General features: G+C 39.7%; 3 protein-coding genes across 7 annotated transcripts in view; 2 read left to right on the forward strand and 1 right to left on the reverse strand.

Annotated features, from left to right (window-relative positions):
* Rsbn1 (round spermatid basic protein 1) overlaps positions 1-4530 on the forward strand; it is a 56591-nt gene extending 52061 nt beyond the window's left edge. The window contains exons 7-8 of one of the 2 annotated variants that reach the window (XM_041638034.1): positions 47-520; positions 2494-4530. In XM_041638034.1, coding sequence (XP_041493968.1) covers positions 47-517 — 471 coding nt within the window. In that variant the 3' untranslated portion in view covers positions 518-520; positions 2494-4530. Of the gene's footprint in view, positions 1-46 lie in introns of both variants that reach the window. The other variant, XM_041638033.1, reaches the window with a different exon arrangement.
* A 1635-nt stretch (positions 4531-6165) lies between these two features.
* Positions 6166-23524, forward strand: part of Phtf1 (putative homeodomain transcription factor 1) — a 39626-nt gene continuing 22267 nt past the window's right edge. Inside the window, exons 1-5 of one of the 4 annotated variants that reach the window (XM_041637918.1) lie at positions 6166-6697; positions 6850-7042; positions 7660-7716; positions 19382-19451; positions 20431-20589. In XM_041637918.1, coding sequence (XP_041493852.1) covers positions 6998-7042; positions 7660-7716; positions 19382-19451; positions 20431-20589 — 331 coding nt within the window. In that variant the 5' untranslated portion in view covers positions 6166-6697; positions 6850-6997. The remainder of the gene's footprint in view (positions 6698-6849; positions 7043-7659; positions 7717-19381; positions 19452-20430; positions 20590-23524) is intronic. The other 3 variants (XM_041637917.1, XM_041637920.1, XM_041637919.1) reach the window with 3 other exon arrangements.
* The window catches only part of Magi3 (membrane associated guanylate kinase, WW and PDZ domain containing 3), a 229959-nt gene continuing 225160 nt past the window's right edge, over positions 18726-23524 (reverse strand). The window contains exons 22-23 of the mRNA XM_041637915.1: positions 23373-23425; positions 18726-18789 (exon numbers count right to left, since the gene is read on the reverse strand). Coding sequence (XP_041493849.1) covers positions 23396-23425 — 30 coding nt within the window. The 3' untranslated portion in view covers positions 18726-18789; positions 23373-23395. The remainder of the gene's footprint in view (positions 18790-23372; positions 23426-23524) is intronic.

Consider the following 23524-nt stretch of genomic DNA (forward strand, 5'->3'; position numbering starts at 1 on the left):
TACGTATTTTAAGGTCTCATGCAATTTCTTTTGCCTCTCTTTTTAGTGTGTGCAGTGGGTGGATGAAGCTAAACTAAACCAAATGAGGCGAGAAGGGATTCGCTATGCTAGGATTCAGCTTTGCGACAATGATATCTACTTCATCCCTAGAAATGTCATTCATCAGTTCAAAACAGTGTCAGCAGTGTGCAGCTTAGCCTGGCATATCAGGCTTAAACAGTACCACCCTGTTGTGGAAGCCCCTCAAAACACAGAAAGCAATTCCAACATGGACTGCGGTTTTCCTGGAAAGCGAGAATTAGAAGTTGACTCCCAGTGTGTGAGAATAAAAACTGAATCTGAGGAAACATGCACAGAGATGCAGGTTTTGACAGCTGCTCCATCGTCTTTTCCATCTCCATCAGAGCTTCATCTGCAGGAGCTGAAGGCTCAGCCTATTCCAGTTTTCAAGGTGGAAAGTAGACTGGACTCTGACCAGCAGCACAGTCTGCAGGAACATCCAAGCACTCCTGTGTGATATGTACATATTCAAACACATTTTTTAACTTTTTTAAATTTTGATGTGAAGTTATAGTTTTATAACTGGCTTAAGTTAAGTTTTATTGGAGAAATCTTGCCTATAATTCTATAAAGAGAAATGACATTCCACAAATGTCAAGCATATCTTTTTTACACAGATTATGCAAAGCTAAGAGTTGTATCCTATCCCGTTAGTACAGTATGTAATAGTGGGTCTGCTGCTACTTTCTGTTTTAAGGTGTGAGGTAACAATTCAATCTCTTCTTCAAATCACAACCAGAGTTCTCTGGATTAGCAGGTTCTCACTTGGTAATGATTCACTTCCCTTGGTTTTATCTTTCCTTGTCTCTTACCATATTTGCTTTATGTGGTAGAAAGAAGGTTTATGGTTTAATATTTGTGTCTTCATGGCACCTCGTCAGTTTCCACAGTAAAATGGCATTGGTTGCAGGAAAGGCTTCTGCATCTGGTACATGGGCAAGTTCTAGCCACAAAGAAGACATAGTTTCTAAAGAAAATTGAATGGCTCTCTGGTCCTTAGCAAAAGAGGAAGCACAGCTCTTCCGATCCAGGCTGTCTTTTTGTGTCCGTTATTTAAAACCCAGTGGATATTTTAATTAAAAATCTAAAGATGGATAGTTCTTGGTTATTCATATCCATGGCTCATTAATTTTTTTCTAGGATATATTGTAACCATGGAGACTATTTTGAGCAAAAGACATAATGTTGATCCACTGTTCTGCTTCCTAGTATCCTCACGTTTCCTGTGGATACTTGCCCTGAACTGATGACAAATATCAAAGTCAGAGATACACACCAGTCTCACTGATGAGGGCTGCCGTATCTGAGCATCAAACTAAAGAAACTATTCTTGTGACTTGGCATCTACTTTAGAAACACTTCATAATTTTATCTGGTGAATACCTGGGTTTGTTCACTGTCATCTGTGTTGCTATTTTCTAGTAACAGGCAGTAGACTTCCATCCTAGAGTTTCAGGGGAGCTGAAGCTCAGGGTCTGGATAGTTACTTTGTTTTCAATATAGGCCTTTTTTCAGTAGGCCTCCTTCATATAAGTAGTGTGGACTTTCTCTTATTTGGAATGTTCATGTGCTATGCATTCTACTTTTTCTTAGTAACTCAGTAGGCCTTTTGTTTACTAAAGGAAGAGTATTCCCCACACCTAAGACCAGATTCTTGTATCTACCTGGTTACAGTGCAATTTGATTTTTTTTTCCTGGATGGTGAGATTTGAAATATTTGCATTAACATAGGCAAAAAAAAAGAGATGCTGCTTTATTATGTCTGTCACCATGGAACTTAGCTGCATCTTTGGAAATATCAAATATGAATTTTCTCTAAAATATTCTGAAATAGGTTAAATCTTATATAAATATTACTTTGTGCAATATTGTTGTGTAGTTAAATGCATATTAGCAAAGTATAGAGGTCACTGTGTAAACCGATAGAAAAGTAACCATCAGCAAATACTACAGTGATTAGTTAGAATCTGTATTATTCCTTATATATATATGTATATGTATGTATTCTCTGTTACAAAGGATGAAGACAAATAAATAGGGAAACACTTCAATGTAAACCATTTATGAATTGGAAGTGATGTTGCTTTTAGTTATCTTTGTAAATAAGGTAATTAGAATGGTGTGAAAGGTAATATGATTATTACAGGGGTGTTTTTAAATCCTGTGTATAAATTCTAGTTTATCAAACTAGTTTTTAAGGGACCTTTGAGGGTATTTTTTGTTGTTGTTACTTTGTGGAGAAGGGGTTTATCACAAAATGAATGGGTTTGGGTTATTTCTTATTTCTATTTTCTGTCCAGAAGAATTTCATAGAGCTTTACCAGGCTGTGCAAAGAAAAATTCTTCTCAGGCAACATTGCTTTTAAAAATAATCATGAAGAGAAAAAGTTGTTAACGCAAAAAGTTTTATTTTTGTTTTTCTTGTCTTCCAAGATCCGATTTCCCCATCTCCCACTTGCCATCCAGCAGATGCCATCTGTCATCTAAGCTGGTCACTACTAAAAACAAGGAGACTGTCTCCTGACAGCCAGCACTGTGTGTAATCACTCAGGAACCAGCGGATCTGCAAAGACCTACAATCAAACGCAAATCTCCATTTTCCTTTTTGCAGAACAGTCTACCCTCACCTCCAGTATAAACATATTAAAAGAATATAAAAATGTTGAAAATCATGTACTAATGAAGTCATTGTATATTAGATTGCAATAGAATGGAAAGAAACATTTAGCTAGTAATGTATCTGGAAACTCTGAATGTCCTATGTGAGTATTTAGATTTTGATAGCATGCTTTAAAGACTGATGAATATAAAAGCAGAAGTTTTGAGTTTCTTGCTGCTTTCAAAGCTGTCCTAGTTGAGCGATACAAATGATCACAACTTTTCTAAATCATTAAACTATTTGGTTTGGTGGAGTGAGGCATGGAGCAGTCTGGCATCCTCTGATTTGTAAGGTAGCTATGGCAGTGAAGTTGTAACTGAAAGTGAAGCTGACCTTCCTTTCTGGTATGTTATCTGTTGTGCCAACCCTTGAGATTACTTGCAGAATGTGGCTATGTGTTTTAGTACTTTGTGGATCAGAGGGATATTTAAAATATGTTTATGGAAAGGACCTAATAGACAAATGTTCCTAACAGCAAATATAATGATTTTATGGTAACCTTGAAAAGCACTAAAGTCTTCCCCTTCCCCAGAGCTCATTCTATACTTATCACGATAGGTTAGGAGTTAGGGTTACAATTCTGAGAGGTGTCCCAAATTCATGAAGCAATAATAATAACCTCCATATTGGTTCCCTCTTCCAAAGTTTAACTGTTGAAAATGAATTCTTAGGCTTAATTGTACTTTCTTATTCAGTACTTAAAAGTTTTGCTGATACATTATTTTTACTTAAAGACTTTTAGAAAGTGCCCTATCCCCTCAATCAGTTGAACTCTAAGTTCACTAATATTACAAGCTCTTGTATGGGGAAAGGAGCTTATTAAATCGTTTTCTAAACTTTAGGAAAAGATGTATCAGTCTTAACAGGCATAAAGATCTCATCTAATGACTTGAGAAACTTTTGCATATTGCTTTTCCCTGTATAAATATTGTCTAGAAGGAGAGTTAATCTAGGAGTCCAAAATCCATGAAAATATATTCCTAGTGAGTATGTTCTTTGTCATTAATATTAGTCCATTATATTTCCATCTGTATTTGCCTTTAAAATTTATTTGTATTTATTGAGGACCATTAGGATTACTGAGTTTATGTCTTTCTAATAAGTCTGTTTTATCCTTTCAGTAAGTAGCACATGCCAGAGGCTCACATTTGTGCTAAGTTTCATGTTTTCAAGGCAGTCTGTAACTGTATTTACTGGTCATGCAAGTAGAGGAGATGCACACCACCAGTGTTTTTCTAAGTGCATAAAGGACTTATCCTCATCCCGAAGTCTGTTGCTTTAAAAGCAAGTATCCATAAATATTAATGGCCTTCCATTTTAAAAATCTTCATAAATTTTTTAGGATCCACTCGTGCATGTAGTTGAGACCATTGTCTCTTAAAATATAGCACTTTTCAATTCTCTCTAAAGAAATACTTATGTACTACTTCTATCACATGTAAATTTTCATGGAATAGTGTTTTCTGTGACTAAACTTCATTTTGATTGGCAGCTAAGACTTTTTTTTCCTGTGGCTTTAATTTATCTAAGAGGTCTTTGCATATAGATGAAATGTATAATTTGCCTGGCGGACTATTTGCGTTTTTGTGGCCTTAGTTTGTTTATTGACATTAACAAGTGTTTTAAAAGGTTTTTAATGAATAGTCTTAAATCTAAATTTGTGTGAATAATAATCCTTTTAACACAGTGCTTTTTTGTAGCTGTCTAAGTGTGTTAAATTGTTAAGCTATTTCTTTGTAAAATAGGACAATGGAATGCATAGTTTTTTTTTTCCTGTAAAGTATTTTTTTAATAAACAAAGTCTGATTTGTCCTTTACTGATGTCTCATCAAAGAGTGAATAGCACCTGGGCCTTCTCACTGCCTTGGACCTGAGGACTAATGCCCCTCTCCTACCTCCTCCTTTGTGCCCGATTAGTTTTAAGTTTTTGAAGACAACCTTGAGCTCTCCTTTCCCAAAGAAAAGGTCAGAGAATCTAGATTGAGGTGCAACTAGTTTTGAAGAAAAGGGAAGCTTGCAATTGTGACAGTTATCCTTACTGCAGCTTAAAACATTCACATGTGTTTAGAACTGCCTTAAGCTTTTTAACTGTAGGTATTTTTGAAAATGCATGGCATAATGATGAAGGTGGTGTTTGGTTTTCAGATGTGTGTGGGCTGCGGGACACAACAAAGTGGGTTCTTTTCCTCATGAAGTTTTGGGTGAACTCTAGTTGAGGTGCTTGCCCTGACAGCACTTGGTTCGCAGTAGGCGCCTCATCTCAGGGTATCTCACCCGTGGTTGCCATGGCCAGTAGGAGGAGGTAATTATCTCGACAACACAGGGGAGAATCAGTTTCCTAAAGTCACCGGGAGTTCATTATTGGGAGCAGGGTGTTGAATGTGGTTTTGGGTTCAAAGTTCTGCCTTACACAGCAGCATCTAATAAAACACATTTTAACAGAGTTCCTGGAAAGTGATTTGCTACTCTACCACCTTTTCTATTTCCCAGCGCACTGCCCACGGCCCAGAAAACAGCCTTTGTGTGTTCAGCAATGGAGTCAATACTAATATACTAATATAGTGTTGATTTAGGTCTTAAACTTTTTTTTTTCATTTACCAATTAGTTGGTTGCCTTGAATTACAATGTTCAGCAGTACTGAAGAGGCTTAGCAGCTTTTAGTTTACCCCTTAACAGGGGGTAAAAACTGGAGACCACTGCCAATGGTGAAGTAATTTTTAAAAATTATTACTAGGGGTGTTACTTTTTAGTAGGTTTGCATTATGGAAAACTTTCATTCGAAACTGTTTTAATGGTTTATAAGAATGCCTATAGGTTGGCGGCTCCCTCTTATCAGTCTCAAGTTATCTGTTATTAGCCTCACCGCACCTAAATGCTTTGTGCCCGTGGCAAGAAAGGATACAGACTGGAGTTGAAGACAGTGGCCCTCGGGAATAAGCCATTAATGGTGCACAAAAGGTACAGAAAAGAGGACCGCTGCTTAGAAACCCCGATATTCACATCAGAGTGCAACTGCCCTTTCTCGTGACCTGCCTCAAACACTAAAAACTGCCTCTACAGCCATTTTCTCCGATTTGGGGACTGTCCTAGGGCTGTTCGAGTCCTGTGCTTTCATTCTCCCCTAGGCTTGTGTGGGCACCAGAAAGCCCAAGTCCCAGAGCGGCTGAGAGCCGAGGGAGGGACTCGCTGAGCCCCAACCCGACGTCCGCGTTCTAGGCCGCGCCAAGGCACAAACATTTACCCATCAGCAAGAACGGAGAAGCCGTGCGGAGGGCTCGGAGGGCTCGGGACCCCTCCCCACCCCCGTTTCTGACTTCGTCCACTCCGGGGACACAGATATGAAGTAGACACCACGCTAAACGCTACAGACCCGCACAGGAGCCTCTGGGATATCGGACCAGCCTCCCGGGGATCGATGGGTGCTGGGAGGGCCGTTTCTGAGGTGATTTTCCGTTAAGCGTCTAGGGTTACTGGCGGCGCGGCCGGCGGCCTCCACCTCAGAGTCGCCTAGGCGGCGGGAAGGCGGCCGGGGGCGGAGCCGGAAGGCGGAAGCGGCTGCTCGCACCCGGAGCTCGTCTAGCCGCAGTCCCTGGCGGACGACGCGCGCCGCTGCTCCGGTCCGGGGTTGGCTGCTGGCTTCCAGCCCTTGCGGTGCCGAAGCGGCTGGAGAAGACACCCTTCCCTTTCACTTCCCCTCATTTTCCAGTCGCTTCCTGGTTTCTCCCATGGCCCGTTCGGCGGCCACCTAGGTCGGGCGTCTGTGGCTGCAGGCTGCGCGCCTCGGAGTGCTGGGCTGCCGGCTGCCTCGGGCTGGGCTGGCCGCCGCGGTCTCCATGGTGACGGCCCCGCCGGTGTCCGGGCCTCTGGGGGAAGATGCGGCCTGCCGGGCCCGCCGCCTCGCCCCCGGCCTCCCGGCCCGGCCGGGGTCACTGAGGAGCGGGGGCCCGGCCGGCAGCCTGCCGGGCAGCGGGCACCAGGTGAGCCGGTGCGGGAAGGCGGAGGGCGCGGGGGGGCCGGCTCGGGTACTTGCTGTCCCCGCGTCCACACTTGCACCGGAGGGGGCAGAGGCTTCTCGGTCGCCTCTGCGCCCATTCCCCCCACCCCCTCCTCTTCTTTTTCTTCCCGGCAGACAGGCAGAGAAAGAGCAGCTCATGGAGAGGCTGAGAGGAACGGCTTTTAAGCCATACCCAAAACGGGACAATAACCTTCAACAACTGGACTCACTGACACATTTCCTTCGTTTTCAGTGAAATCGTACTCTCTGGCTGGAGACACAGATGGCCTCAAATGAGAGAGATGCCATATCGTGGTATCAGAAGAAGGTAACAGCAGTAATTTTATTTGAAAACCATACTTCTGCAGAAAAACTCCCGTAAAGAATAGAGTTACTTTCCTTAAGTTTGGTAATGTCACATATTCTTATATAATATCTCAACATACTGAAAAAAATTGATGTGCAAAGTCATTAAAAACCTAGTTTCAGGTTCCAGGATATGAGCTGTAAGCCACCTTTCTGCAGGCTGCGTACACAAACTACCATGTGGTGCTTTGCTTTGCAAATTATCAAACTTAAAATTATTTTTATAAAGACAAAAATGAAATTCTTATCTGCATGGCTCAGATTGCTACTGTCATCTGATTGAGCTGTCCCTACATCTTACTCCTCTCTGATATTCCTATTGATATCTTCCTTTAGGAGTGGGGATGTCTTCTAGATGAGCTTTAAGATATTTGGGGTGTTGCCTTTTTACTTTGCAGATCCTGTCCTTTGTTTTGTTTTTTTGTTTTTGTTTTTTGGAAACAGCCCTTGGAAGTATGAATTTGCTATGTGGAAACATATTTTTCAGACAAGCATATTTAATAGAGTCATGACTCTGAGGTTTGACTTAGATACAAAGATTGCCTTTGCACCATGTAAATAGCCTGCTCCTTATTTCAGATTGGAGCATATGATCAGCAGATATGGGAAAAGTCAATCGAACAGACTCAGATTAAGGTAAATTGATTTCTTTGATTCTGGCTTTGTTACTGCTGTAAAGAGAAGAGTGGATCATACTTTTTAAAGAATATGCACTCATCCACCAAGTATGCATGGAAATGATAAAGGGCAGCTGATATGTGGCCTCCACAGCAAATGTCCTAGGTAAATGGGAATATGGTTTCTTATCTCTGGTCAGCTTTTACCATATTACAGTTTAGATCCAGTATCGCCAGACGTTTATTCGAGAGAAGCTGGAAAACATATTTTTAACAAAGAAATATCCACGTTTTTTTAAGAGGGTAGTAGTCCTCTTCCTCTCTTCCTCTTTTTCTCCATCTTCCTCCTCCTCCTCCTAATCATCCTAACTGTGCAAACCAAATCAAATTCCTGTTTGGCTTATACCTAGCGTCCAGCCCCAGTTTTCAATCAGTGGTTTAGAGGTGAGCCTTCAAGAACTGCGCACAGCTTTCAGTCTCTTCCCGCTAGAGCTGCTGTGGAACTCAGAATGCTGGCTGGTTAATTTGTAATCGCAGAGGGGAGGGTTACACTCACCAGATGGGAGTGAGAAATAGTGGTGTTAGTGCAGATTAGCCATTGCGTGGTTGCTGGGCAGCTATTTGTAATTTGATTTTCTTGAAGAAAAGCTCAAAGAAAGGAATGTAAATCTTGATTTAGGGTCTCACTCCCTTGGAAAATGTTAACAAATGCCAGTACATTCTTGGTTTGGGACTCTTTTGAAAAGTTCTGTTGCAGACTTTTATCAGCATGTTAAAAACATGGGTAAGTACAACTGATAGTGTTCTACTTATCTAAGTTACACTGATCCGACTAGACCTCTAAATATCTTTGGTGGTCTGTATTTACCCATTACTCAGGGTACCTTCCTTTATAAGTTAATCACCTTAAAAACTTGTTTGAGCTACTTGGAACACAACTACAGAATTTCCTACAGCTCTTCCTTATATTAATGGAAGATGGGGTTCAGATGAATCCCCACATTCCATTTTGTAACTGTCTAAATCTTGTCTAGTTATTCTTCTGTGAGCTGCTAAGCCATATCAGTAGTGTAATAGAAATGGCTGGACTGGGAAGTTAGGTATTGTTTAGTGATCTCTTACCTTGTGATGCTTAACATGTCTATGTGGTTTTGTCTGGGTTTTGTTTTCTTGAACCTTAAAAGGATTTTACCTCCGGCTGCAGAATAAGAAATCCCTCCCAAGCCAATTTAGATTTTCATAACTTGTTTCCATGCATCATACCGTATACCTTTTAGGGCACCATATCAGAGCTCCGTGGGGGGGTGGGGCACGTGTGCGCAGTGTCGTAACTAATGTGTAACACATATAGCAGGTGTGAAGAATATTGGAAATTGCAGGGCAGGCTTCAAGCACAGGAATAGCTGGCCAGCTTTTAAAACAGACTCCCATTTGCTTTGTGTGTGTCTTTTTGGTGGGTGGGATAGGATCTGGGGAGAGTTGGAGGAGAGGACAGAGGATGGTCAAAACATTGTAGGAGGGAAAGAAAAACCTTAATTTTTTAAAAAATGTCCTGAAAAAGATAAGCGGTTCCTGCCTTCATGGGTTTCATGGATAGTGTGAAAAAAAGACTAAGGCTTGTTTTGTTTTGTTTTTCCAAAAAAGATGTTTAGTTAGATTAGACTAACAAAGCTAAACTAAAAATAAAGGAAAAGTTTAAAATGAAAACACAAAGTCAGTATCGGATCACAGCACTACTTTCCCATTCTAAACTCCATTTATGGGGCTGGAGAGATGCTAATCAGTTAAGAGCACTGGCTGGCCTTCCAGAGGACCCTGTTGAATTTCCTGCACTACATGGCAGTTCACAACTGTCTGTAACTCCAGTCCCAGGGTCTCTGGTACCCGCTTTGGCCTGGGTGGGTATTGTATGTATGTGCGTACATTCATACTTGCAGGCAAGACACTCATGCATAAAAATAAATTGTTAAAAATTTTCTTTTCAAGACATGTTTTCTCTGTGTAACAATCCTATCTGTACTGGAACCAGCTCTTGTAGACCAGGCTGGCCTCGAACTCACAGAGAACTGCTTACCTCTGCCTCCCGAGTGCTGGGATTAAAAGTGAGCCACCACCACCTGTCAAAATGTTAAAATTTTTTTTAAATTGCATTTATAAAAGTATAGTTAAAATTTTTAAATAGGTACTGGAGAGATGGCTCAGTGGTTAATAGCACTTGGCTGCACTTCAGAGGACCTGGGTTCGGTTCCTAGCACCCACATGGTGGCTCACAACCATCTGTAACTCCAGTTCCAGGGGGATCTGACACCCTCTTTTTACCTCCGCGGTCATGGAAGTATTCACGCAGTGCACATACATACATGCAGTCAAAACACCCATATACATAAAATAATCTAATCTGGAACCTTCTTTTGACACAGATAAAATAACCTAAAATTTAAAACAATTTTTAAAAAAGATTCATTAATCTTACCTGGATCAAAAAATTGATAAGGATTCTTTGGCAAAGTGTTACTGTTTAGGACATTTTGGTAAATGTTGAGAACAGGGGGAAAGTTTTAACAGAAGTATATGACATACGGAGCAAGCAGGCATCTCAGTGTGGCTGCAGTGAAAGCATGTAAATGGAGTGGAAACCCATAAATGAGTTTTACTCAGAACTACTGTTTTGAGGAGAATAGAAAGATTGTGTGTGGTATGAATGTGGGATGCGGTGTTGCTGTGTATCACAGGTAGTGCAGGCTGGTGTCTAATGCATGCCAGTCTTCCTGCCTTTGCCTCCCAGGTTCTAGGATTACCTTGGCATCAAAACTAGTTAAAGGCATTGAAAAAACAAGTTGTGAACATAGAGTGAAAATGCTTAACAGAATATTAACACCATGAATTTAGCAATATACAAAATGGCTTATCTACTGTGATTGAATACAGTTTGTGTAGAAATGTACTTTTTTAGACGAGGACTTACTGTAACCCCGGCTGGCCTGGAATTAAGTGATTTGACCAGCCTGGCTTTGCATTTGCATTAATCTTCCTGCCTTTGCCTCCTAGGTTCTGTGATTAAAAGTGTACACCACTACACTTCCTTGCAACATTGGTTTTTAATATTTGAAAATAAATTATTGTGATTAATGGAATAAAGACCTAAACCATATGATCTTCTCAGTAGACATAGTAAAAGCACTTGACAAAATTGTATTTGTCAAATTTATAATGATGAAGTAAGAGTTGAAGGTAGGTCCCTTAAGTTATTAAAGGCTAGAAAAAAAGCCTACAGCAAATGTCACCCTTAATGGTAAAAAAACTGATTTCCCCATAGTCAAGGAAAAAAAATACAAATAAGAATACCCGATATCCCTAATTTTATATAATCATGAATCTTAGCCTGTGCTATAAGGCAAGTTAGGAATGGAAAGGCAGCAAGATAGGAAAGAAATGGAAATTGTCTTTATTCATGTTGACCTAATCACATAGTTAGAAAATTCTAGGAGCCTACAAAAAATTACTAACAGGTAAGTTTGGCACGGTCTTTGGATATAAGGTCAGTATGTAAAAATCACGTGTTTCTATGTATTAGCTATGATAATCTCCAAGTAAAATTAAGAAAGTATCCCAGCATTTGAGAGGCAAAGGCAGGAGGATTTCTATGAGTTCAAGGCCAGCTTGGGCTGAAGACAATAGGATCCTGTATCAAAAAAACCAAAGGAGGTGAGCTGGAGAGATGACTCAGCAGTTAAGTGTGCTTTTTGTGCACTCAGGAAGACCCAGAGTTAGGATTTATACCACTCACGACCAGTCCAGTGAACAGCGTCTTTAACTCCAGCTCCGAGGGATCTCATGCTGTTTTCTGGCCTACAAGTTTGCAAACAAGGGTATACACTCATTCACATGCACAGAAATAAGTAAATCTTAAAAAAAGAATTCTAATGAGTATAGTATAAAAGATAAAAAAAATTCTTAGGCATGGCTTTTGCATAGAAAGTCTAAGACTTGCATGCTAAAACTACACCATGTTTCTGAGATGTTAGATTGCAACATACCTCATTCATGATCTAGAAGATTCAGTATTGTTTAAATGTCATCTATCTCTCAGTATATTTAATAATATGCCTTCAGGATTTCAGCCAGGTTTTTTTTGGGGTGGTGGTGGTGGTTAGGAACTAATATGCTAGCTCTGAAATTGGTATGATTGCAAAGTATGGAATATTAAAAATAAGTTTTAAAAAGTTATCGTTGGAAGACTTATATAATTTGATCGTAAAATTCAGTACATAACTGTAGTAAACAAAATAATTAGATAATATTGTATTTGTATGATTTACAAATTGATGGAATAGAAAAAAATTTAGAAATAAATCCTTATCTCTTTGTTTAACTAAAATGTTTTCTTAGATTTCTTTTTTACTTTATGTGCATGGGTATTTTGCCCACATGTATGTATGTGTACTACATGTGTGCCTGGTGCCCATGGAGGTCAGAAGACATTGCATTCCTTGGAACTGGAGTTACAGATGATTGTAGGCCATGTGTGGGTGCTGGAAACTGGGTCCTCTACAAGAGCTGTAAGTGCTCCTCTCCAGCCCCTCCTTACCACATTTTAGAAGGATTTTCATCTTTTGAGAGTCTTATTATATAACCCAGGCAGGTATGGGGCTCTCTAGGTACTAGTTTCAGCTGCCTTCCAATTCAAAATCCTCCTGTTTCAGTCTCGTCAGTGATGGGACAGACATGAGTTAACTATGCTTTGCTATAAATTTGATTTTTAACAAAGATGCCCATCCTAGTTTGTTTTGTTTTGTTTAAAAAAAAAACACTGACCAGAAACAACATGAGGAGAAAAAAGTTTATTTGGCTTATACTTCCAGATCATTGCTGAGGAAAGTCAGGCGGGAGCACACGGCAGGAGCTGCGAGGAACACTGTTTTCTGGTTATTGGCTTGCTCACAGGCCCATGCACACCTAACTTTCTTTTTTTTGGTTTTTTCGAGACAGGGTTTCTCTGTGGCTTTGGAGCCTGTCCTGGAACTAGCTCTGTAGACCAGGCTGGTCTCGAACTCACAGAGATCCGCCTGCCTCTGCCTCCCGAGTGCTGGGATTAAAGGCGTGCGCCACCACCGCCCGGCTCACACCTAACTTTCTTAAAAAGCTCCAGGTCCGCATGCCTCAGCATAGTGCAGCCTGCAGTAGGCTGGACCCTCCCGCATTAGTGTCATCAATTAAAACAGGGCCGCAGATGCCTGGCTGATCTCTCAATTGAGATTTCCTCAGATGACTCTAGGCTGTGTCGAGGGGATAGCTGAAGCTGACTAAGAGATAGTATGAAAATCCAATTGAAATGATGGCCTTTTCAGTAAGAGGTGCTGAAACAGTGGGTATAAACTGTAAACATGATCTTTAATTCTTTTTTTTCGTATAACAAAATTTGATTATAGATTTAATTATAAGAAATTGAACTAGAAGCTCAACTTGTGTGCCCAGGAAACCCTGACATCCCCTTTCCCCTGGCTAGCGCCTTGCAGGTGGTATGATGCCTGGAGTTTCTGTAAAAGACATTAACCAGCAGGAGTTCGTCAGAGCTCCAATATCATAATTGAGAGACTATATTAAGTATGTCTGCTATTTTTGTGATAAAGATCAATTTATTCTTTGAAAATAAGACTAACCAAGAATATTTCCTGTTACTGCTACTTAACATGCTGTTTGTGAAGATGAACAAAGCATTCTAATGAATGTTTTCTTTGTTTTGAAAATTTTTTTCTAGCTGATATTAAAAAGAATAAAAACTACTACTTGAAAGTGACATAACTTCATCTCTAGAAAAGAAAGGCTAGCGAAGTTCACAGGCTAATTTGGCTGTGTTTGTTGTGCTTTATTCTTAGTACTGAAGGGGGTGATGAACCTTTCATTAAAGATGAGCTGAGTCTTGTCCTGAATGTCTACAGTTATAGCAGTAAGAAAAGGGGCTCAACTCGGAGAAGAGCAGAGGAGGCTACAATAGATGAGAGCTGTCAGTGCAGTTTCAAAGTTGGGAAGTAGATGGGAAGTGAAGAACACATAATCATCTGAATACCTGAGCAGAGAAAGTCAGTAAGAAACCAGAAAAAGCTCTGTGTTCAGTTTCTGAAAGACTTAACTAGGTTCATGAGGTCAGTGTGGAGTACTGAAGACAAGACTTGGGAAGCATATGCGTGGTGGCAGTAACAGACCTACCCACCTTATTCCATATAATTACTGTATTCCTCTCATAGCAGACAGATTGAAGCTTGCTCTCTGGTAGGCTGAAACAGTTCTGTGCTCTCTACCAGAAACAAATGTGGGTTGTGTGACGCCTAATACTAGGATCAAATGAGCTGCTAAAGAGGAAGGTGCAGTTTCTGCAGAAACTAACTGAAGAGCAAAGATGTCAAGATACCGAAGAGTGAAATGGTTGCTGGCCCTTCTGCAGTGCGGTCTACTGTTCAGAAGGCCATATTCAGTGTTCTGACTTGGATTTAGCATGTTAGTGTAAATCTATGCCTCTGTGTATAAATAATAATGGTAAAGTTCATAAAATATTTGAAACTTAGAAACAAAGGGAGAGAAAGGAGCACAGAAGGAGTAAAAAGCATTCTTTTAAGAATTAAGATGGTTTGATGGTACATGACTATTAGCAGTACTTGGGAGGGAAGCTGAGGCAGAAGGGTCACAAGTTTGAAGCCAGTTTAGTCTACAAACCAAGACCTTGACCCAAACTAACTAAACAAATGGGAAAAATAGTATTGAATATATTTAAGTAATTAGATATTATAAAAAACAAGACTGGATTAAGTTTATTCAAGAGATGTGTCATATGACATGCTGATTATAGTTCATATATTCTTGAGAAATTCTAAGAGTGGGTTTAAGTGTTTGTCTCACAAAATGGTAACTGTATGACCTAATAATGAATAATCAATTCATTCCACAATGAATATAATATCTCTGGCCAGACCTATCATAAACCGAAAATACCATCAGAGGTTAATACATCTAACCTGGGTGCCAAGCTTAGCAATGCTGTCCACAGTAGGGTGTGGGCTGTTTACTCTGGTAATGTTATGGTGACTGGAAGCTGTTACTACCCTGTCACAAGATAGCATTGTTCTGCATGTTGTTAGCCTGTGAAGAGATGAAAATGCACATTTGAAGTGTGGCTTCTGTGGAGGACTTATTGTTTCCTGCCGTTATAAGATTACACTACTGAAAGAGAACAGTCTTCAATTAGGGCCATCTGCACATATATATCTGTCAAAACATGTTTACCTATCACCCTTACGGAGAAGACTCACCTACCATATCCACCATTCCATTGTAAAAGTAGAACACTTGTTAAAACAACTTACAGAGTCTTATCTACCAACTTTAAAGAGTCTTTAAAAAAATAACCAAAAGGTAAAAAAGATGTTATAGAGGAAAATGTGGGGTAGGGTTGTATGTTACTTAGTGATAGAGCACCTGCTCACACACATAAAAGAGCAAGAAAAAAAATTCTCAGAATAAATTTAGTCGAAAAATTAGAAGAAAAAGTTGCTACCAGATCTCTTAGCAATATGAGAGAAGTGGGGTCAGTAAGGTGACTTAGCTGATAAAGGCTCCTGTCACCTAGCCCGAAGTTCTGAGTTTGAGTCCCAGGTATTAGTTTTTGTGAGAAATCTTTCACTGACTTTCGCCCCACTTCTTAAATGTGAGTTAGGTGTATGTCACACGCCCTTACAGTGCTGTATTTGCTATGTCATTGCTTTAGGTTGTTGACAACATGCCCTCTGTTGTTATTTTCTCATCTCTTTAACATAATTTCTGATAAAGCAACAAAAAGGAATGATTTATTTTGCTCATGATTCTTTGGCTCCACTTTCTGGACTCCTTGTAAGGTCCAACATCATGGAAACAGGAGTATGAGGAGGAGAGGGCACGCCTTGTGGACAGGAAGCAGAGAGAGTCAGGAAGAAACTTGGGATTAGGTATACCCTTCAATGGCACATCACTAGAGACTTGCTACAATGAGGCGCCACCTAGTTTCCACAGCCTCCCTAAATATTGTCAGTAGCAGGCGAGCATGGGGAGCATCTCAGGTTACAGCTGCAGTGTGCTCAGCGTGTCCTAGGAAGTCAAAGGTTACTTCCCCTGTTGTGCCTGACTTTATAGTAGATTTATTCTTTTAGTGGCAATAAAATGAAAATTCATCACAGTGGGAAATAGGAATTACAGGCTTCACTTACTGTTTTTATTCATAGTTACACATGTTGCAGCGCTTACGTCCAGTGTTTTGTCTCTTCCTTAAGGAGACATGTCAGGGGTTTTGTCACAATTGCAGTAACCTGCCCAGGGTTTTTGTAAGGTGTTTCCAAACTTGTGATACAGTATCACAGTTTTTTTTTAGGAGCTTTCTATGTTAGGGACTCTGCAGAAGTCTAGGCTGCCATATAGGCAGCAGGTGCAGGAGTGTCCCCTTTCCCACCTGCTAGGATAGAGACTGTGTGTAGCTAACGAGGAAATCACTTACAGGGTTTACTCATTAAAGCTTTCAAGGTTAAGCCACATTGTTTGATTTTCAACAAAAACTCCTTTTGTTGTGGGATGCATTTGGTTCCATGTGGCAGGATAAAGGATGTATAATGATAAAGACTGAGAGTGACTTAGTTTCCATCTCTGGGGCTTGGTTTCTTTAGCTATAAAGTGAGGACAATGAGGTTTTCAGAGTCACGGAAGAGCTAGTTTAAGTGTTCGTAAAGTGTCTGACATATGTTCCTCTTACATTGTATATAGATCTGTTCAACATGCATTAAAGTATGTGGTAACTGGAAACTTATTTTGTTTTGAGGCAAGTCTCAAACTCATGGTTATCCTCCTGTGTTAGCCTCCTGAGTGCTGGGATTTGAAGTGTGAGCCACAGTGCCCCATGTGTTGTTTATTTCCCTTAAGAGCAGTGGTCATGAATTTATTAATGACTTCTTTCTCCTTAGGAAAGAAAAATGATAGATAGGGGAGTTCAGGGGCTTATTCCTGACAGACCGCCCTTATACATTGCCTTACAATACATTCTTTGAAGACAGACCTGCACTGACTCACTTTTCTTTATATTTATACAGGTAAAATGTCTGATGGAAGATGCATGTTAAATATTTATTGCCTAAGCAACTAAATATGTTTCTGTCAGTGAGGGTTACAGAATTCACTTCTTAATGCTAGTCCTGTTTTCTAACAGTAGGTAAAGAATGTAGAAAACAAAGACTTGAAGCTCCCATATGTGGAATGACTACAAAGTCTATTTCTATTAGAGTATAAGATAGTAATATTTTTATTTTTAAATTGTAATTTCTGATTTTGAATAGTGTTTTATGACAAGCATATATATATCCACATATGTATATACACACACATATATTTGTACTACATGCATATATATTATATATATATAATATATACTTTGGAGTTTTTTTCTCTTAAACTACTGTATAGTTTTATTGTAATTTAGGGTCTTAAGGAATTTTTTTGTATGTGGTATCTACAGCTTGTAGTTGAAGTGTAGGGTTCACTTAAAATTGTTGGACTCCATCAATTTAGTTAAAAAGAGCCAAAGATAACTGCCTCTATCTCTTGAGTAAAAAAATAGCAAATTACTGTAACCTCAAGATTTTGAATTAACTTTGTGTGTGTGTTTGTGGGTGTGTGTGTGGTGCATGCATGTGACTGTGTGGGTATGTTGTGTTCGTGTGTGCATCAGGAGGCCCCAGCAGGAATTTAGATGTCTTGCTCTCTTTCCCTGACTTATCAGCTTGAGTGAAGGTCTCTCATTGTACTGGAACCTTGTTATATAAGCCAGGTAGGCTGGCTGCTGGGCTCTCAGGACTCTGTCTCTCTCTCCAAATGCGGGGGTTAAAAGCACCCACAGCCATGCCTAGCTTTTTTGTGGAACTGAGACTCAAACTCAGGTCCTTATGCCTTAGTGTTAATATTTTACACTAACTTTGATAGTTAAATATCTGATTTTAAAACTTGATTAAGAAGTAGTTCCTGCAAGTTTTAGTTGAGCATGAAATTAAAATTCATCTCTTTGTCTTTTAAAGTTTTATTTTGTGTATGAGTATTATGCCTGCATATATGTCTTATAAGACACATACATGCAGTGACTGTCCTTGGAAGTTCAGGGGAGTGCTGGATTCCCTGGAAGTAAAGTTGTGGATGGTTGTTAGCTGCCCTGTGGATGGTGGGAATTAAAGCCTGGTTACCTGGAAGACTGTATGTGTGAGGGTCAAAGGACAACTTCAAGTATCAGTCCTTGATTTTCGCTTTGAGACAAGGTGTCTTGTTAGTCATGTGTATGTATGCCAGAGGATTCTCCTGTCTCTGTCTCCCACCTCACCATAGGAGTGATGGGTTTATATAGGTGTGTGTGTTCTGCATCTGGCTTTCCATAGGTTCTAGAGATCTGAATCAGATCCTCACACTCAAGCGGCAAACACCTTCTTCATTGAGCCATCATTCTACCTAGAATTTATCTCTTTAAAAGATTAATAGCAAGTTCGACAAACCAGAAGATTGGAAGAAAATCAAAAGATAATTTCATAAATGTATACTTACTATATGGCAAGGTTATTGTGACTTCCAGATTCTCAATTTTTCTTCTAAAAACATAACCAAATAGGAAAGGCCATCTCTTAGAGGCAACAGTGATTAATTTTAGAACTGTCCGAAAGTTGAGGATGCAACAAAGACTCTAGAATTCTCATATTGATCTTAGATAAGTGGATTAACATACAGAAACCTGCAGATTAAGCTACTTTAATATGAAATGATAGAAGACCAAGGCCCAGAAAGTTTTTTCTTTCATTCTCTGAAAAAATGTTTTTTGCTAAATTACATAATGTAGATACATAAAGGGATTTTTCTCAAGTGGATACATCACAATATTAAGAAATAGAATTGAAGAGGAACCTTTTAGCAGATGATAAATTCCAGCAGTATTTGGATCTCAGAGGAGAATGCTGAGTGGACTGCCAGCTTGCCCAACACCTTCCTGAGAATCTGGTGCCTTGCATGCAGTTGATTTTGTCTGAGGCAAAGATGAGCTCTGGGCCTGAAAATAGGAATTGGTAAAGTTTGTATGCAGAAAAATTAGACCTCAATCCCCCAACACCTTAATACACAGCGATGCCCTCAGATAGGAAGCTCGGGATGTTTCCTTGGATAAAGTGCATTAGAGAGTCTTCAGGGGAGGTGAAGTTAACTAAAAACCAAGATAATAAAGCCCTTTAGCTTAATCTGCAAACTCCCACCCAGAATCTTCCACCCTATACTCCCAAACAAGGAAAATTTTGGAGGATTCTTTGAGACTCCAGGAAAACTACCTCTGATATTGACACATGGAGATTTTGTAAAGGAGGTGTTCAGCCTTAACTATTCTACCATGAAGCCCTGAGTTTGTAAGCTGTACTTTGGTAAATTAAAAACCAATGATAATGTGCACACATAGAAAGTAATTATAGCACACAGCTCGAGTTTCCCAAGGAATGAAGAGTGCTCAGATAGGAGGTAGGACAGTGGCAGCCCCTCAGATGCTCCCATAGGCTTGGCAGTCACCTCAACAAAAGAAAGAAAACAGTTTATCTTTTACTCTTAAAAAGAACTTTTTTAAAATTCATTTCTGTTTTTGTTTTGTTTTATCATAGGGCTTCAAAAACAAACCAAAAAAAATGGGCCACATAAAGCCAGACTTGATTGATGTTGACTTAATCAGAGGTGAGTTTGAAAATTGATTTTTCTATACATACTACGTATTTTCATTCTTTTTCTTTCCTCTCCCAACTTGACAAAATAGAGTTACCTGAGAAGAAACCTCAATTGAGGAATTACCCCTCTATCAGATTGGCTTGTGGACATGTCTTTGGGTATTTTTTGATTACTCATTGATATGGGAGTGCCAGCTCACTTGAGAGATGCCACCCCTGGGCAGGTGGTCATGGGTATATAAGAAGGCAGGCTGAGCGAGCCAAGGGAGCAGGCCAGTAAGCAGCACACCTCTATGGTCTGAGCTTTAGTTCCAATCTCCAGCTTCCTTCCCCAAGTGATAAGGTGAAGTAAGCCCTTCCATCCCTAAGTTGTTATTGGTTAGTGCTCATTACAGCAACAGAAACCAGACTAGTACTCTTCCCCACCCCACTCTTTTCTCTCTTCCTCCCTCCCTCAGCTCTCCCCTTTCCCCCACTTTTTGTCCTTGCTCTGTCTTTAAGCTTCAAGCTCAATTCCCAAGTACTGGAATTGCAGGAAGGAAGTCCACCTCACCTAGTGTGTTACTATGTTATTTCATTCTGGTACTATAGAATAGTTTTAGGTATCTTCTATATATTGTGGCATAATTATTTTCAAAAGTAACATTTCTCCATTATCATTCAAGTTTTTGCACTTTGTTCCTTTGCTTAAATATTTTGTGGTTGTAAATAACATAGTTTTAGTAATGGTGAAAAGGAGATGACTTGGAGATTTGTTGTTGTGTCATTTAGGAGAATGTATTGTTTGCCATTCAGGTGAGCCTGACTTGTTTTGAGCACCTGTTCTTGCGCCTGAGGTGAGAGCATCTCAGAAGTTTTGCCAGCATGTCATGTGCTGGTTTTTACCCCACACTCCATTTCTAATGTAAGGTGACAAGTGGGCATTAGTATGGTGCATATATGTGTTTCTTACGCATTTTAATAATGGTTATCTTTTGTTTATTGAAAAGGCTCAACATTTGCCAAAGCCAAGCCTGAGATTCCATGGACATCCCTCACTCGGAAGGGGCTTGTTCGAGTGGTGTTTTTTCCGTTGTTCAGCAGTTGGTGGATTCAGGTTACCTCTCTCAGAATCTTTGTTTGGTTGCTGCTGCTTTACCTCATGCAAGGTAACTCAAGAATGGAGTAAACTGTGATTGCTTTTCTGTACTCAACAGAGGCGTGCTGTGCTCTCGCCCTTTCATTGGGGTCTTTAAAGCAGGCCTTTCAGCCTTTTCCACTTGAATTCTTTTCCCTAAGAAATTTTTATGCCTGATGTCTTAGTTAGGGTTACTGTTTACTTCTTTGAAGAAAGACCATGACCAAAACCAAGTTGGGGAAGAAAGACTTTATTTCAGCTTACATATCCACACTGTTCCATCACTGAAGGAAATCAGGACAGGAATTCATAGCAGGAACTTGGAGGCAGGAGCTGGTGCAGAGGTTGTGGAGTGCTGCTTACTGGCTTGCTCTCCATGACTTGTTCAGCCTATTTTCTTATAGAACCCAGGACCAACAGCCCAGGGACACCACCACCCACCATGGACTGGCCCTCCTCCATCAATATCTAAGAAAATGCCCTACAGCAGGATCTCATAGGGCATTTTCCTAATCAAGATTTCTTCCTTTCAGATGATGCTATCTTGCCTCAAGTTGATGTAAATCTAGTCACCACACTGGATATATAGGTATATAAAATAAGTATATAAACCAAACATTTACTGCTAATAAGTCAGAAAGAAGGAATGGAGATTTGACTCAGTGGTTAAGAGCACTAGTTCAGTTCCTAGCACCCAACTGTTCATACCTCTGTGGGCAGCAAGCATAATGTGGCAAAAACATGCAGGCAAAACACTCATTCATATGAAATAATAAAATAAATAAATGTAAAAAAATTATTTAGCCAGGCATGGTGGCCCACACCTTTAATGCCAGCACTCAGGAGGAAGGAGCAGGTGGAGCTCTGAGTTCATAGTCAGCGTGGTTCCAAGCCAACTATGGTGAGACACTGTTGTAACTCCTCCTCCTTCACAAAAAGCACCGGCCCCCCAAACCAACCAAATACAAGCCCTACCGAAAGAAAATGGAAAAAGTCAGAAAGAAATTTATTATAAAACAATTCTTTGGTGGGTATATGCACATATAATTTTAAAATGTATTAAAAATGAAAAAAAAATTTTGTTGATATTTGATGAAAATCCTATGCCTGAGATATATTGTTCTTTAAGTAAATTGCTATAACCTACTTTTTTGGCTATCTTGTGTATTCTTCTTTATTTTGGGGGCCCTCTATGTAGGAAACAATGTCTAAATTGGTTAAAAGAATAAACTTATTATAATAAAAAATGAAAGCCTATTGAATACTAATTAGATAGTTGTGTTTATTAAATTTTACATAATTAATCTTACACATATATATTATATGTTACAAAACATTTTTATTTATTTGAGAATTTCATACACATATATTATATAGTTTGATCGTATCCCTCCCTCCATTCAACTCCCCCTTGATCCCCTTCAGTGCTTACCTCTTCCAATTTTATGTCTTTTTCTTCTTATTTAAAACCTGCTGAACCCAATCCAATCATTGCTGCCTTTATTGCCTAGGTCTGGGGCCATCCACTGGAGCACCGGCAAACTTTGTTTTGGTTAAATCACTTTCACCACATCTTCTCTCCTATCTTTCTCTCACCTCCCTACTGCACAAACCTTTCAGCCCCTTTCCCTCGTTCATATCTCAGGTGTTCTCTCACCTCCTCTAGTTAAGACCTCTTTCCTCTCCCCTCCAGATGCAGGGATGAATTGTTAAATCTATGGAAAGTTATGAATAAAAAGTAAAAAGAGGATGGTGATAGGAATGAGAGAAAGAAGTAAAGATGCAAGAATAGGAGGGAAGTATGAGGTGTGGCTGAAGAGCATGCTGAAGAATGCCTCACAGTAAACTGAGTGAAAACCACACACAACAGGCCTGAGCAATACCACAGCAAAGCAGTATGAGACACATCTCAAGAGTAGAAGTTAAAGTAATAGAGAATAAAAAGTTCAAGATGCCTGGATGAAATTCCATTTTGTATATGTATGGTGCTTGCTTTCTAGAGTTTATAGAGAATCTATATCTCTATTCACAAATCTGCAGGGATGCAGTTAGTGAATATTCTGCTGTTAGCATGTTGGAGTTAGGCATCTCTTGGAAATTTAGCCTTGGTAGAATTTGTTGAAGATTCATCCAACAAGGATATTCATCCATTGGGTTAGTGCTAACTTTTTCTCCACCAGCAACTAATTCTCAATAACAGGAGAGTTACCATACATTAAAGTTTAGAAGAACTGTAAAATCGTTTGTAGTGGAAGTTCTGTAGATAATTTTGATATTACCCTACTTCTCTTTTTTATTTATCTCATATATGCAATGGAAAGACGCAATACAGCACAGTAGTTAATTCCTGGGTTCAAATCCCAGCTTTGGTACTTGCTTTCCAGATATCATTGGGCCTTGGGAAATACTTTTTTTTTTGAGTCAAATAGTAATTCAGAACTGTCTTCTTGGAGGTTGGAGAGAGAACTCACAGTTAAAAGCACTTGCTGCTCTTGCAGAGGACACGAGTTTGGTTCCCAGCACTCGTGTTGTGCATGCAGCTCACAGCCACTTGTAACACCAGCTTCAGAGCATCTGACACCGACACAGGTACACATTCACACACAATCACACACACATGCGCTCTCTCTCTCTCTCTCTCTCTCTCTCTCTCTCTCTCTTTCTCTCTCTTTTACACATAAGTAAAAATAAATCTTAAAACACCTAAAACTGCCTGCTGCCTGTGGCATCTGGTTATCCTGTGGTGGAAGCCCTTTATCATGCTACCAGTTTGCAGAATACTTCCAGTAGGTTTTTTTTTTTTTTTTTACTTACCCAGCAATCTGTGACTTTAATTTTTACTCAGCTAATGTCCAAGTGCATGATATCTAGGAAATAATTTATTTTTATTAGTCCTTTTACAAACGACAGCTTGTAGAAGCAGCATGCATAATTACAAGAGTGTGCTTTTTAGTACTGTGCATTTT

The sequence above is a fragment of the Microtus oregoni genome, unplaced genomic scaffold (assembly GCF_018167655.1).
Source record: "Microtus oregoni isolate MIOR12 unplaced genomic scaffold, Mior012 000054F_ref0000373, whole genome shotgun sequence".
Taxonomy (NCBI): domain Eukaryota; kingdom Metazoa; phylum Chordata; class Mammalia; order Rodentia; family Cricetidae; genus Microtus; species Microtus oregoni.